The sequence below is a fragment of the Epargyreus clarus genome, unplaced genomic scaffold, assembly GCF_041222505.1.
Source record: "Epargyreus clarus isolate Ecla_fem2 unplaced genomic scaffold, WU_Ecla_fem_2.2 ptg000025l, whole genome shotgun sequence".
Lineage (NCBI taxonomy): Eukaryota > Metazoa > Arthropoda > Insecta > Lepidoptera > Hesperiidae > Epargyreus > Epargyreus clarus.
Genome location: NW_027332232.1, coordinates 2,393,380 through 2,409,115, shown reverse-complemented (window position 1 = coordinate 2,409,115; position 15,736 = coordinate 2,393,380). Strand labels below are relative to the sequence as shown.

General features: G+C 35.7%; 1 protein-coding gene across 1 annotated transcript; it reads left to right on the top strand.

Annotated features, from left to right (window-relative positions):
- Window positions 1-141: 141 nt before the first annotated feature.
- On the top strand, window positions 142-14,515 carry LOC140752714 (uncharacterized). The gene is made up of 13 exons (XM_073087047.1): window positions 142-325; window positions 844-1,012; window positions 2,672-2,959; window positions 3,398-3,562; window positions 5,230-5,365; window positions 6,272-6,523; window positions 7,105-7,335; window positions 8,251-8,769; window positions 9,885-10,066; window positions 10,587-10,734; window positions 11,801-11,914; window positions 12,348-12,557; window positions 13,362-14,515. Exons 1-13 carry the CDS (start codon window positions 255-257, stop codon window positions 14,471-14,473), a joined length of 3,597 nt encoding a protein of 1,198 aa, XP_072943148.1. The 5' UTR covers window positions 142-254; the 3' UTR covers window positions 14,474-14,515.
- The last annotated feature ends 1,221 nt before the right edge of the window (window positions 14,516-15,736 follow it).

Genomic DNA, 15,736 nt, shown 5'->3' with positions numbered 1-15,736 from the left:
CGTATAACTTTATATTTCAGAAATGACGATGAAATGATTTATTTATATAAAGTATAATATTTCCTAAACTTTTGCAATCATTTTAACCTACTAATAATGGAAACGGAACGCCTATCAGTTACGAAAAATCAATATTGATATTGATTGTCAAACTTGTCATATTGACAATGTATGTATTGTTGATGTTGTATATGTATTGTATACAAAATAAACGATTTTACTAAACTTTTATTAACAAACTATTTTATTTAAAAATGGTTGTTTCGTGTTGCATTAAAGGTTGCAAGAGTAAGAAATATCCTGGATGTAAATTATCTTTTCACTAGTAAGTCGAAAATAAATTCGCTGATATCAATAATTATTGTTTATAACATAAACATTTATATTTATTTCATTTTCCATTGACGTTAAGCAATAAATTAGCATTTTCGTAAGTTTTTTTATTCAGAAATTACAGAATTATATCACATAAAAGATTGGCGGTTTATTTGGTATTAAATCAAGATAAAAAGCGTCTGATACTATGCCAGATTAGGTGGTAGAACTAGATTTGTTCGACTGGGATTACTATCCCACCGCCACATTTATTTCTAGGTTGAAGTTTTTGCATTGGTGAAATGGTGTATATTATAAAAAAAAGATTTCAAGTCTTAAAAAAAAAATTGTACTCATATTTATTATGATGATTTAGTTATAAGTATATATTAGTATGTATGTTAGTCTGTAAGGTGTATATGATATGGACCTCTGTATTCAATTATACTTTTGTATCTTTGTCTATATTGTCTGAAATAAATGTTTATTATTATTATTATTATATTATTCATGTATGTCCCCTTACAGCTTCCCAGTCGATGAGAATATCAGAAAAAAGTGGTTAAAAGTCACAAACGTGAAAGGGAGTCTTACACACAAAAAGATCTGCCCATTACATTTCCGCAGCGATGATTTTATCATAAAGGGTACCCATGTATACCTCAAACCAGGTACTGTACCAAGTTATTGTACACCGGTAAGTCATTTTTATAATAATAAATAATATTTTTGTATTAAGTAGTGGACAAGCAGTCCATCTGATGGTAAATATCTACTACTGCTCATGGACTTCAGTAATCAACCCTAGATTAAATAGATAGCTAAAGTTTTTTCTAAGTTTGGCCACAGATTTGTTGTAATCCTTGAGGGCTAAGTTTGAAAAATTCTGATAAGTATGTCTCTTTAAGACCCTATCACACATCTGTTATAGGGATAAAAAGTAATGACAGTGGTGCCTGGTGATGGTGTTTCTATCACCTTCAAAATATCAGTAATCCATCCTCCATAAAATTAACTTTAAAGCAAGTTATAGCTAATTTTTACCTGTACATGGACGGTAATGTTTTTCAAGCTTATCTAAGATAAAAACTTATAAATTACTAGCTGACCCCGCAAACGTTGTGTTGCCATATAAATAAAAACATGTTAAGGGTGAACAACCCTTATTACTTAGGGGTATGAAAAATAGATAGTAGTCGATTCTCAGACCTACTGAATATGCATATAAAATTTGGTGAAAATGGGTAAAGCCGTTTCTGAGGAGTACGGTAACTAACATTGTGACACGAGAATTTTATATATAAGATAATATTTTTTTATGTAGAAGTAACGAAAGAGCATTCCATCTGATGGTAAATGGCTACTACTGCCCATGGACGCCAGTAATGTACTGTAGATAAAATAGATATATAGGGTTCTTCGTAAGATTGACCAGATTTGTTGCTACCCTTGAGGGCTAAGTGAGAACCTTTAATTGTGTCTCCCTTACCACACCTCAAACCAGATTACAGTAGCGTTTAACACTGCTGTTATGGCGGAAGTAGGTGTGGCGGTGGTGCCGTTGGAGTCGAACCACAAAGGTTCTACCACTTCAAAACATGTGAGTGAAAACATCTTTGAAAAGTATGTCTTCCTTACCACACCTCAAACCAGAATATAGCAATATAACACTGCTGTTATAGGGATACAATATGACAGTGGTGCCACCGAAGTCAATTTACAGAGGGTTCTATTGTTAAAATATTAGTAATCCACCCTAGATAAAATTAACTTTAAAGCAAGTTATATCTAATTTTTACACAAGTATAGACGGTAATGTTTTTCAGGGTGAATTTTTCAAATGGGCCTTCAGGGCTAAATCCAAAACTATAAGGATTAGCGAAAAATGCTGAAAGGAGTTACGAGGCTGATATGATAAATACTTCCCAGAATTTGATCCTTATAAGCGACACTATCAGATGGTGGAATAATATAGAGGGTGTACTTTTTTTCAAAATGAACTCGTTCGATTCCCGGCTAAGGAAAAAGATATTTTAAAAATCTAATGATACAGTTTTAGTTTTTATGAACATCAGCCTCGTAACTCCTTCCAGCATTTTTCTCTAATCCTTATAGTTCGGATTTGGCCCTGAAGGCCTATTTGATAAATTCACCCTGTATATTAAAGAATAATATATAAAATATGTTTATAATAGATTTTAAAATAATAGGGTTTCATTGAATTTGTCTCGTGTCTGTGAAAATAGATTATATAACTGAGCAATCTGGTTATTTAATTTTTATTGTTTGATAGTGCATCCCTTTAAAAACCTACTTCATGCATATTCAAAAATCTATTTCTGTCCGTTAATTGCAGCCATTTAAAACAGAAAAGGATTTCAAATTGTATTATCAAGTGGCATTAGACAATAATGATAATGATGATAAAGTCATTGATAATGATGACAAAGTGACTGATAATGATGGCCAAGTTATTGATAAAGATGACAGAGTTATTGATAATGATGACAAAGTCATTGACACGCATATTGATAATGATGATGATTATTCCTATTCAGAGGATAGTGAAGATGATGATTACGAACCAGACACTGAAGATGAAGATGATGATTCACAAGATAGTACACAGAGTGAAAATATCAAGGTATGTTCCGTTATTATTGTACACTTACTTATACACTTAGTGCTTTTTGGGATATTTTTATAACATAGGAGTAGCAGACGAGCATGCAGTCCACTAAGTACTGATGGTAAGTGGCTACTGCCGCCCATGGACATCTGTAATGAACCCCAGATAGGATTAGATATTCCTACCTGAGGCCGGCCGCAGATGTGCTGCTACCCCTGAGAACTCAGCTGGAACACCTCTGGAAAGTATGTTTTCCTTAACGTACTCTTCAAACCAGAACACAGCAGCGCTTTAAACTGTTGTTATAACAGAAATAGGTGTGGCGGTGGTACCGCCGGAGTCAAATCACAAAGGGTTCTACCACCTTTAAATTGGTTATTCATTCTTTCAAAAACACATGATTTATTTTATTTCATTGCGTCTTTAAGTATTATATTCGTGTAAACTTTTCAGCGTTCCGTACCTCCCTCAAACAGACATGTGCTGTGTAGAACAAAGCAAGATAAGTGCAAGTGCTGTTTAAATGAAAAGGATCTGAAGAGCATGTGGCTGGAACATGACACTGAGAATGGTAGAGAGGTGTATGGGACGATGTTGGTTCAGTGCTTCGCGTTGTCTGTGAGTATATTATATTATATTATATTTATTTATACAATACAATTCAATACTCTTTATTGTACACCCGATTTATAGTAACAAACAAAAATACAAAATAAACATTAATTAAAGGTACAACTGGCGGCCTTATCGCTAAATAGCGATCTCTTCCAGGCAACCGTTTACAAATAGGAAGAAAGTAATATTGTATAAAAAGAGATCCAGGGAGGGGTGTACATAAGTATAATGTAGCGAGAGTCATATTTTAAAGATATCAGCAGCTAGAGTAGTAAAGAATGGAAGAAAAGGAGAGAAAGAGGAGAATACATAAAGTAGGAAATAATAGAATAGTATAAAAATAACAGAGTAACTAGGAAGCAGATTATAATGATAGATAAAATTCTTTTACCTGATTTTTAAAAGAATCCAGTGACTGCGCACGTCGGATAGTAATTGGTAAGGCATTCCATAGGCGCACAGCCACTGCAGTAAAAGATTTACTAAAGAATGATGAAGAAGAAGAAGGAGTTAATAGGGAAAGGTTTTTATTGGAGCGCAGTAAATGTGTATCGTGAGATAGATACAAGTAATGGAAACGCTCTTTTAAATAATTAGGTGTGTAAGGGTTTATTTATTTATTTAATCAAACTTACATTTAATTACAGGCTAACCTAATACGTTAGTGCTGTGAAACCAAATTAGTAATATAACATTGATAATTAAATTAAATATGAATTGGTAATAAATTAAAATTACATAAAAAATTCAAATTTGGCAAAAAATCATTAACCATCAAATATAATGAAACTAAACAGTAGTCCAAGAATTATAACAATATAAGAGTCAAATCAATTCTAGACAAATAATAAAAAAAAAATCAAATCAATATAAATAATATATCTGAACTATACTTAGAGTCCGCGCCAAACTTGTAGTCCGCTCTGAATAGAATCGAGTCGCATCGCAGCAGATTGTAGATATTAGCGGGACGAAGACAGCGCGGTCTACACATTGCGCAGTTAGTGTGCCCGCACGTTACGGAGTATATAACAACTTCAGAGCGGACTAGAAGTTTGGTGCGGACTATACTAAACTAATCACTTAATTTTATAATATAGATGTAGTAGACGAGCATGCAGTCAACCTTATAGTAAGTCGCTACTGACGCCCATACAAGGTTTTTTTTATATAGAAGAAGTAGACGAGCTTAGATACCCAGATGAGATTACATTCCAACCTGAGATCAGCCACGTATGCGCCGCTTCCTTAAAGGATTAAGCTGGAATGCCTCGTAAAAGGATGTCTCTTTTATCACACTCTTCAAACCAGAACACAGCAGCGCTTAACACTGCTGTTATTAGGCAGAAATAGGTTTGGCAGTGGTGCCGCTAGAATCGAATCACAGATGGTTGGGCCACTTTTGTTAAGGATGTTTTCACCATAGTGCGAGGTGTTTGGTAAAACTTGTCGTGGTTTTTCGTAAGCTCCATCTCTCAATGTTAAGTTCCTATGTTCTGGTCCGAAGAATGGTAAGGAAGAGACGCTTAAACGAATCATTCTTATATAGTCCTTAAGGTTAACATCACGTATGCTTGAAATCGAACTCCGGATACGTAATATGATCAGATGGATATATCCATAAGCAGTGTACGTATGTATGTTAGCTAGTTCTGCAATCGGTGTTGTAGTGGGAGCGGCCGCGGGATGATATATGTATGACGGAGTACATCTGCGCTGTGTGCGTGCGGCGGCTGCGCGACGCGCTCTCCTTCAGGACGGAGCTGCTCGCCGCTCAACAGCTGCTCCGCGCTGAAGCCCTTAGCGGTGAGAATCTGTAACGATGTCTTTGATATTATTGTTACACACACATGCACACGCATACACGCACGCGCGCGCACACACGCATGCACACACGCACACACGCATGCACACACGCACACACACACACATATTGTACGATATTGGAAGAGCGAGGCATACCTAACATGACAATTTTATTTTCGGCTCAAAACGGGACATTGAGTTTTTCGTAAATTAGCAGGTTTCGTGTCGTAGTGCAAATTTGTCGTCTTCCCCCTCACCGCCCTGTTGTTAGACAACCGACAGAACGCGAGGGCGTTAGGCAACGAAGCGCGGTCCGGCCGATCAAATTTTCACGCCACTTCGAAAAAATGGGACAATTTTGAGTCCCGCGGTTAACGTTTGGGACACCGGAACAGACAACCGGAAAACGGGACGGTCCCGTTCAAAACGGGACGTCTGGTCACTTTTGCCATACCTAACATACATACAGGTCTATTGCAGTCCTACCTGTCCATTGCTGGACACAGGCCTTCACTTATTGGCGCCACTCAGGTCCTGAGCCCTTTGAATCCAGCGGTTTGCCATCTTCTTCAGGTCGTCGGTCCGCCTGATCGGACGGTTGTACTCCTTTTGCATACACGAGGGTCGCCACTCGAGGACATTTATTAAATTAAATAAAATACAATTTATCTATACTAATATTATAAAGAGGAAAACATTGTTTGTTTGTTTGATTGTAATGAATAGGCTCAAAAACTACTAGACCGATTTTAAAAATTCTTTCACCATTCGAAAGCTACATTATCCACGAGTAACATAGGCTATATTTTATATGAAATATACATATTTGATAAATAGATTTTGAGGCGGTACAAAGTATGCCGGGTCAGCTAGTTTTTTATATATTAATTATTTGCTTTTTTTCAGCGAAATTTGATAAATTAAAACGAGATTGTAATAAAATAGAAAATATACCAAGAGATAGAGATAAAATAGATGTTAGACCAACTGGAGATGAAATAGAAGATATACCAACTGAGTACCTCAATATAGATTATGTTCCAGATTATAATAATATGGATATTGATAAACTGTGCAATATTGATAATGATGAATATAACAAAATTGATTGTGTTGATAAAAACATAATCAATATTAAAGAGATAATAAGAAATTATAGTAAGTTCTTTCATAATATTGGAGTAGGAAATAAGCATGCAGTCGACCTGATGGTAAGTGGCTACTGCCGCCCATAGACATCGGTAATCAACCCCAGATAAAATTGGAGTCTTAACTGAGGTTGGCCACAGATGCGCCGCTACCCGTGAGGACTAAGCTGGAACGCCTCGGAAAAGTCTGTCTCCCTTACCACACCCTTCAAACCAGAACACAGCAGCGCCTAACACTGCTGTTGTGTGGTCTGAAGTACCTCCAGCTCCACGTGTACCCTTAGGTTAAGATTGCCATTGTAAAAAAACATTCATATATTTTTTAAAGATGTGTGTTAGGGAGTTTCTTTCGCCGCTTCTTCTCCATAACGAAACACCTTGTGAAGAGGAGGTAGATGTAATGACATTCAAAAAGTGCTCTGCAAAGAATCTAGTTTGAATAGAAAAAAATGATTTTGGTTTTTGATTTTTATTAGACAGAAATAATTAGAACCATATGCTATGTTTAATATTAAATGTATGTTATAATAATTTAAATAAAAATTAAATAAACCTCCACAGAATTAATTTGAAGTCTCCATTCCATTCTAGAACAACCAAAGAAGTTAGAAAACTTATCAAATCAAGAAGATCAAGAAGTCCAGAAATCGGAAGAAGCAAAAGAAGAAGATACAGATACTTCTAGAAAGAAACGTAGATTAGAAATGGAGTACACAGCAGAAGATATGCGAAGAGCAGTCAATGCGATGGCCAGGCGCCAAATTATATATAATAGTGAGAAGAGATTTAAAGTGTCTAGGATACAACCGAATACCATAAGAGGTGAGTTGTTTTTTTTTATAATAATAGAAGTAGCAGACGAACACGCAGGCCACCTGATGGTAAGTGGCTACTGCTGCTCATGTACATCTGTAATCAACCCCAGATAGGATTAGATATCATCACACTGCTGTTACAAGGCAGACTTTATTAACCACTATCTATTTTTTTTATTATTATAATACTGGAGTAGCAGACGAGCACACAGTCCACCTTATGGTATAATACCCGGCACGAGTCGTGAGCACAGGTGGGCAGTAGTGGGGGTAAGCTCGCGCATGTACACTTTTGGCCAGTCGCTAAAATTGCACGAAAGTGTACAGTAGCCGAATGACACGCGAGCCTCCAATAGACGATGTGCATTGACTGAGGAACCAATCGCGTGCAGCTCGGCACCCCGCCCCCCCCCCATGGCTTCTTCATTCCGCCAAAGAGACCGAAACATTAACTACTGCGCAGCTGTCAGTTGTGCTCACGACTCATGCCGGTCACTATATGTGGCTATTGCCACCCATGGACATCTGTAATCAACCCCAGATAGGATTAGATATCCTACCTGAGGTAGGCCACAGATGCGCCGCTATCGCTCAGGACTAAGCTGGAACGCCTCGGAAAAGTCTGTCTCCCTTACCGCACCCTTCAAACCAGAACACAGTAGCGCCTAACATTGCTATTGTTAGGTAGAAATAGGTGTGACGGTGGTGCCGCCGGAGTCGAACAACAAAGGGTTCTACCACCTTCAAATCAATTTGGCTGCATTTATACCTATAGACATTTTACGTGTCAAATGAAATCATTTTTTTCTGTACAAAATTTTACAATATTTTGATTTTGTTTTGCCACGGACCATGTCTTATAATATAAATTCAATATTAGTTATCAAAATATCAATATCAATATATCAACTTCATTTTGTAGAAGAATATACCAGATCGACAGAACTGGACCCGGGCGAAGAACATAAACCACTGAAGAAGGAAGCCGAAGAAGATAAGCACACGGCGAATATTCTCACTATCATGGAGAACTCAAACGCCACGCCAATCCGTGGTTTCCACGACGGCGGCTACCTATGCTGCTTCTGTGACCACCAGTACCCAAAACTAGAGAACTTGAAGGCCCATACGATACTCTGTCATGATATGGAGACGAAAAAAACTTTTAAAGTTGATACATCGTTTGTAGAATTAGATGTTTCGTATTTGACTTGTAATATATGTGAGTCTAATATAGATTGTTTAGAGAGCTTGTTATCACATTTTGTTGATAGACACCGTCTAAGGATACATACGGATGTCAAGAATAATATATTACCGTTCAAGTTTGAGAGCGATGAGCTCCGTTGTGCCGTCTGCTATGACTTGTTCGATGATTTTGAAGTGCTTCAAACGCATCTGTATGATCATTACCCGAATGTGGATTGTTTGCTAGAGACATGCTAGATGTGCATATGCTTGAGTGTTCATGACATGTTTCAACAGAGTATGACATGTTTTCACATGTCTGATGAAGTTATTGTTGTAATCGTACAATATATGCGTTTATACAAGTCTCAACAGAATATGACAACAATACCACACACAACAGACAACACAACAGATGTTTCAACAGAATATGACATGTTTTCACATGTCTGATGAAGTTAGTGTTGTAATCGTACAATATATGCGTTTATACAAGTCTCAACATATCTTTTGGGGGTAAATAAATTGATAATTGTCGAATCGAGCCAGCGTAGTGTAACTGTCTTCATACAGAAGTGTCACGCATATGTAGAGCAAACAATTGATATGCGAACTAAGATTATTTTAAAAACTTTTTTATTTTAATATATCACGTTTCAACAGAATATGATATTTTTCACATGTCTAATGAAGTTCGTATAATGTATGCGTTTATACAAGTTACAACATATCTGTGGAGGATAAATGTAGATACATACTGATGGTCGACGGATTGAGCCCGCGCAGTGTGTAACTGTCTTCATATAGAAGTGGCGCGCATATGCGAAGCAAACAGGATGTTTTTAATTGATATTCGAACCAAAATTATTTTTGGTTTTTAGTGTTATACAATGATGATACAAGTGAAAATCAAACAAACAAACAAAATCATGTAGAAATAAAGCACATGTATATATTTGTAAATATTTACTATTAAATTATTAATTAAAATTGCGATTTCATTTTCTTAAAGTACAGTTTTACCCGAACATCTTAAAGTAACTTTGTAAAGCTTAAACTTTTAACGATTATAACTATCTCTCAATGTCTTTTGATTTAAAACCTAAATTTCTAAATATGCATGCCTTGATTTTTTTTACCTAAGTTTTTAGCAAAATCCTAATGAAATATAAATAATATAAATCGAAAGAAAGCATTTTTTAATCTGTCCGCTTTTTATATCTATCAATGACAAGCCAAATAACAATATGCCTGGGCTTTGTTCCAATGTATTAAAAAATAAAAATGTCAGTGTCAATTTTGTTTTGACATTTAATTATGATATGTCAAGTCGAAGCACCGGATGTCAATGTTATTAAAAATAATTGCTTTTAAACCCAATATTGTTGCCTAAAATGAGCGCTAGTAGCAAAAAAGGGCCTGTATTCGATTCCGGCGAGTGCAGATGTTGCGGTGCTACGAAGCGGTGTCGTCTTTTGAACGTCGAATACGAGTTTTTGGGGCAAAAAGAAGTCTACTCTGATATGTTTGTGGACTGTTTTGGCTTATTGGTAGGTTTGACACTGTTTTTGTCTTGTTACTGGGCACGGGTGTCCTCTCAGAGGAGTTTAGAAGTTTAATATCCTGGCCAAGTGCGTATTGGTAGGCTTCACACACATGAGAACATTTAAAACTTCTTTACATTTATTGATATTGATGAGTGAAATGCAAAGCTTACTAAGAGACATTGCATAAACTTTGTGAGAGCGATTTAAAGTTACAATATTTACAAAAATCAAAATAAATTCACTCTTTTTAATCCAATGATCGTTTCAATGTCTGTTTATGTATGTGATATATTACTCGATAATGGGAGAAGACGCTGGTTCCTGAAACACAGTTTCGACTAACTCAGGAACCAGAGGCTTCATACTTCTAAAATGTACTTACAATTTTTGTGTCAATAAAGCTATTATTATTAAAAAAAAATGTTCATGTGAATGTATTTTATTTTATTAGAAATCTTTCAAGTTTTAGTGACTGATAATTTTACTAAATTAGTAAGTTTAACTGTCAATTTTATTATTCCAGCTCTCACACCTAGACGGTGAAGAGAGGGAGCGTATGATATGCGCGACGTGTGTGACGAGGTTGCGCGAGGCGAGAGACTTCCGGAGCCAGGTTTTGCGCTGCGAGGAGAAGCTGCTCAGAGCCAGGATACAGACCGGAGATAATCATGGTTTGTTATGTTACATTGTTGTATGTTTATAAGTATCCCATTTGTATATAATGGACTTCAAATCATAGGGGTGCAGAAAATGTGAATTTTTTATTTTCCAAATTTGTCAATAAATAATCTCTCAATGGATCATAATAATAAAATAAAAATAAAATTCCTTTATTTCAGGCAACTAACGACGCGTATAATAACATTTTATTCAATTTTTCTCTGGTTTGACACCGGTAGCGCCAACATCACACCTATTTCAGCCTTATAACAGCAGTGTAAAGCGCTGCTGTGCTCGGGCTTGAAGGGAGACAAACTTTTCCAAATATTCCAACTTAGTCCTCAGGGGTAGTGGCACATCTGTGGCTGACTTAAGGAATATCGTTTACTTATCTTTGCCCGCGGTTTCATCCACGTTTAAAAGAAAATAATATGACATACTAACATACATTAAACTGAAAATTCTTACCTTCATTGGAATGAAAGTGGTGCCATCTGATGAAAATTGGTCATACCAACTCTGAAACCTTGGGCTCATGGACCACAACTTTGTTAAAGATCATCACTTGATCAAATGCATAGTTTACGATTCAATCCTTACTAATATCGATTAAAATAATCGACTTTTTGGTCCAATAGATCAATTCTCCGATTAATCGATCTTAGATCGCCATTCCTAGTTCCCGTGGGATTTCAGGCATAAAAACTATTCTATGTCCTTTCTCGGGTCTCAGACTATCTTTGTACAAAAAATCATTAAAATTAGTTCAATTGTTTAGGCGTGAAGAAGAGACAGACAGACAGACAGACAGAGTTACTTTCGGATTTGTAATATTAGTAAGGATATCCATTACGCCTTTTTTCTCATTTATACTATGAACTACATGAACAATTGTGATGAGATTTTGTAAACACGGTCCGGGGTTCAGATAGGGACAAATTTTATTCCTATAAAAAGTACTACCCTTGAGAGATATAAGCGCTACGCTGCTGTCATAAGGCAGAAATAAATATAGTGGGGATATCTCAATAATGGAACCATTGATATTTTAATAAAAACAAATCTTGTATTTTTCAGATGACCAAAGTATAAAGAAAGAAATAGAAATAGATCTGAAAGAAGAAAGGGAACAGGAGAACAATAATCAGGATGAGGATGGGCAGGATGACACAGATGATTTGATGAATGATGGTAAGGATACTGTTTTATGTGTTATAATAAAGTAATGCATAGTATTTGTGGCCGATCCCAGGTAGGAATTTCTTATTTGAGTTGATTATAAATTATGGTAAATCTTAATATCTATGGGAGAAAGTGATCACTTACCCATCAGGGTATTTCACACTCATTTGCTACTTCTATAGTGTAAAACCTAGTAGTTTTTTTTTTTTTCAAAAAAGCTTTAAACCATACTGTTTGAAAATAACTATCTAAAAGGGAAATAATGTAGCCTATGTTCCCACAATTTAGAAAAATCTAACGACACCTCATATGTTAAATCCGCCAAGCCATTTAGGCTGCAGGGCGTGGCAAAGAATGAGTCATTCGGTAGTCGAGTTATGTAATCTCCTGAAAATACTGAAAATATACTAACTTCACTGCACATATTACTAAAAATTTTCAGAGCATATAGAAAGAAGAAGCAGTACAGATTCAGAGCATGAAGAAACTATAGAAGATAAAGAATGGTTAAGAAGTAAAAGGAGAGAAGTGAAACAAGAAGGAGATGTGAGGAACAGAAGGAAGTCAGTGAAAGATCACCTGAAGGCGAGGAAGGAAATGCTAATCAGTATGAAGCGGACGAAAGAGAAATTGAAGAAAGTTCTTCGAAAAGGTGAGTGTTGATGTTATTTGATCATCATCATGATAACATCAGCATCAGTCATATAAGGCAGGGCTGGTTTGGTGGTATGGAGGCCCTAGGGCACCAAAGGAGCGAGGGCCCCTTAATATTTTTCGAATTTAAAAAACAGTGTTTTGTGTCAGTATTTCAAAAATGTGCTGCAAGGAAATAAGGTTTTCAACGAACTTTGTGCAAATATTATCGGTAATAATGCCAAAACATACTGATTTAAAAGAAATGTTGATTTTTCACCGAAATTTTGATATTTTTATTCTGTATTGTGGGGGAGGGGCTCTTTGTTAAAAGGGGCATCCATTTATTACGTAAGATTTTTTAGCGATATTCCGAAAAATATGTTGGATTGATTGAAATTGAAATTGAAATTGAAAATATGTTGGATTGATTGTAAAAAGAATAAAAAAATCATATTCTTATTTGATAATAGTTCATAAGACGCATTTAAGATTATTATAAAGTAGGCTAGTATTTCAATGAAAATATATTTTAATGAAGAAACTGCTTTATTTATTTTAACAATATTTTTTCGTAATTTTATTTTGTTTCTCTTGGAAAAAAATACGTGATATTTGTTCCCCTCTCGCAAAGTAAGATTAGATCTGGCTCGAACCCCTGCCCCCCAAACACCTCACGTAATTAATAGACGTCCCCAAACAGGTATGATGGTTGACGCTTCTTTATATCACTATCCCTTTTATAACTCTTACTTCCGAAGCTTAAGCCGCTCAATAGTCATTTATTTAATAAGTTAATATTTTAACCAACTTTTGATTACAGAAAGAACATCAGAAATAGTCCGGCTAGAAGGTAACAGGATACAAAAAAGCACAAAAGCCTTCTCCAATACAGTGACAATAGTCGAAAATTCCTACGTATGCCCCTTCCAATCCATCTTCAATGACTTCTACTGTGATTACTGTAGGGAGAAGTTCACACATCACGAAGAATTACGGGATCATTACCTTGTACATGATCCCAGTACATATAAAGATGTTATAATGGATAGTATGAGACGACTTGGCAGGAAGAAAACTCAATTGGACGTGCAGAGAATTGATTGTCGACTCTGTCCAGAGCCAATTAACGATATAGAAACCTTTAAAGCTCATATCACAAATGTACATGGGAAAATGTTGTATCCAGTAGAAAATGAGTTCCTCCAATTCAGAGTCACGCCGAATAACTTAGAGTGTATTGAATGTGGGCATACTTTTACACTTTTCCAAGCGCTCAAGAAACATATGGCTGAACACTTCGGTACATACACTTGTGATATATGTGGGACGCACTTTTTCAATGAAAGTTATTTAATAGCGCACCAGAAAAACCATGATACGAGCACAAAGCAAGAGTTGTATACTTGTGAGGAATGTGGACGGTCGTTCAAGCTTAAATACAGTAGGGATATGCATGTAGCGACTCAACATAGAAAGGAAGCGGCGTTTCAGTGTATTAAATGCGATGAAATGTTCTTTTCAAGTCGTCTGCGCTTCAAACACATGATGGAGGTGCATGGGGAACGGTCGACGTTCCAATGTAGTAAATGTGACCGCATTTATGACAACCGAAAAACATTATTAGACCACATGAGACGAATACACGTGAAAACATTGAAACATAAGTGCAGTATGTGTGAACGGAGGTTCTATTTGCCGTCGATGTTGAAGGATCATATGGCGGTGCATACTGGTGAGAAGAATTTCAAATGTGATTACTGTGGGAAGAGCTATCCGAGGTTGAAGTCGTTGAAAGTGCACCTACAGTCCCACGCAGCGGTTAAGAAGTATAAGTGTGCGCATTGCAGTGCGTCGTATGGACAGAATGTTAGTCTGAAGAATCATATGAAGCGGCAGCATCAGAGGTGTGATATGGAGGGAATGGACTGTTGAGTGACATAGTAGTGCATTGAAGCTCAAATTTAAACATAAATAAAAAAAAAATGGAAACAAATATCTTGTTTTTTTAATGGCGCGCAAAAATTACAAAAACTCTGTCCTTTTCATTGCGCGCAGTACAAAGTAAAGATTACAAAAAAAATGGCGCGAAGCACATGATAAAAATGACTAAAAGTCCCTTGTTATTTTAAAAAAAAAGCGCGTAAGTCGTAAAGTTATAAAAATCTTTTCTTATTTTTAATGGTGTGTTAGATACAAAAAAAATATTTATTTTTGTTGCATTACACGCGTTAAAATTACTAAAATCTTTTGTTTCTTTAAATGACTCATTAAACATGGCGCTTTAAAAATCACATTTTTTATTACCAATAGGCATCTCTATTAAGAGAATAATATCTTAAATGTGACTACCGTGGGAAGATTTATCCGAGGTTGAAGTCGTTGAAAGTGCACCTACAGTCCCACGCGGCGGTTAAGAAGTATAAGTGTGCGCATTGCAGTGCGTCGTATGGACAGAATGTTAGTCTGAAGAATCATATGAAGCGGCAGCATCAGAGGTGTGATATGGAGGGAATGGACTGTTGAGTGACAAAAGAGTGGTATTGGCGCGAACTATAATAGATTGAAGTTCAAATTAAAACAAAAATAAAAAAATTGCAAACAAATATCTTGTTGCTTTATTGGCCCGTATTACATGATCAAAAATACAAAAAATGTTTTTTCTTTAATGGCGCGAAGCACATGGTAACTTTTTTTTTTCAAGGCGCGAATACATGACAAAAATTACAACAATTCTCAAGTTTTTTAAAGGCGCGATAAACGATAATAAACGATTACAAGGCTCTTTTTATTTTTTAAATAGCGCGTTAGATATATTAATGAATACGTGGTAAAATTACAAAAATGTCTTTTTTTTAATGGCGCATTATAAAATTGCATGGTGAAATTACAAAAAATCTTTTGTTTTTTTAATGATGCATTCATAGATTAGTAAAGATACTTCGACGCCTTGAATGAATGAAGCCACAAACAGCTTATTATATTAAGTTCTTTTTTTGAATTCTTGACAAATAAAAACATTTTTAGACAAAGTTTACGAATAAATAACTACTACTGCGTAATTTACATAATAAATAAAGAATTATTTCAAATATTTTAGGGACATTTTAGCATGGAGACGTGGCAAAACTTTTTTACGCAACTATTTAAATTCTCAAAACTGGGTACATTTTCTTGTTAGGAGTGAGTAATCTTTAC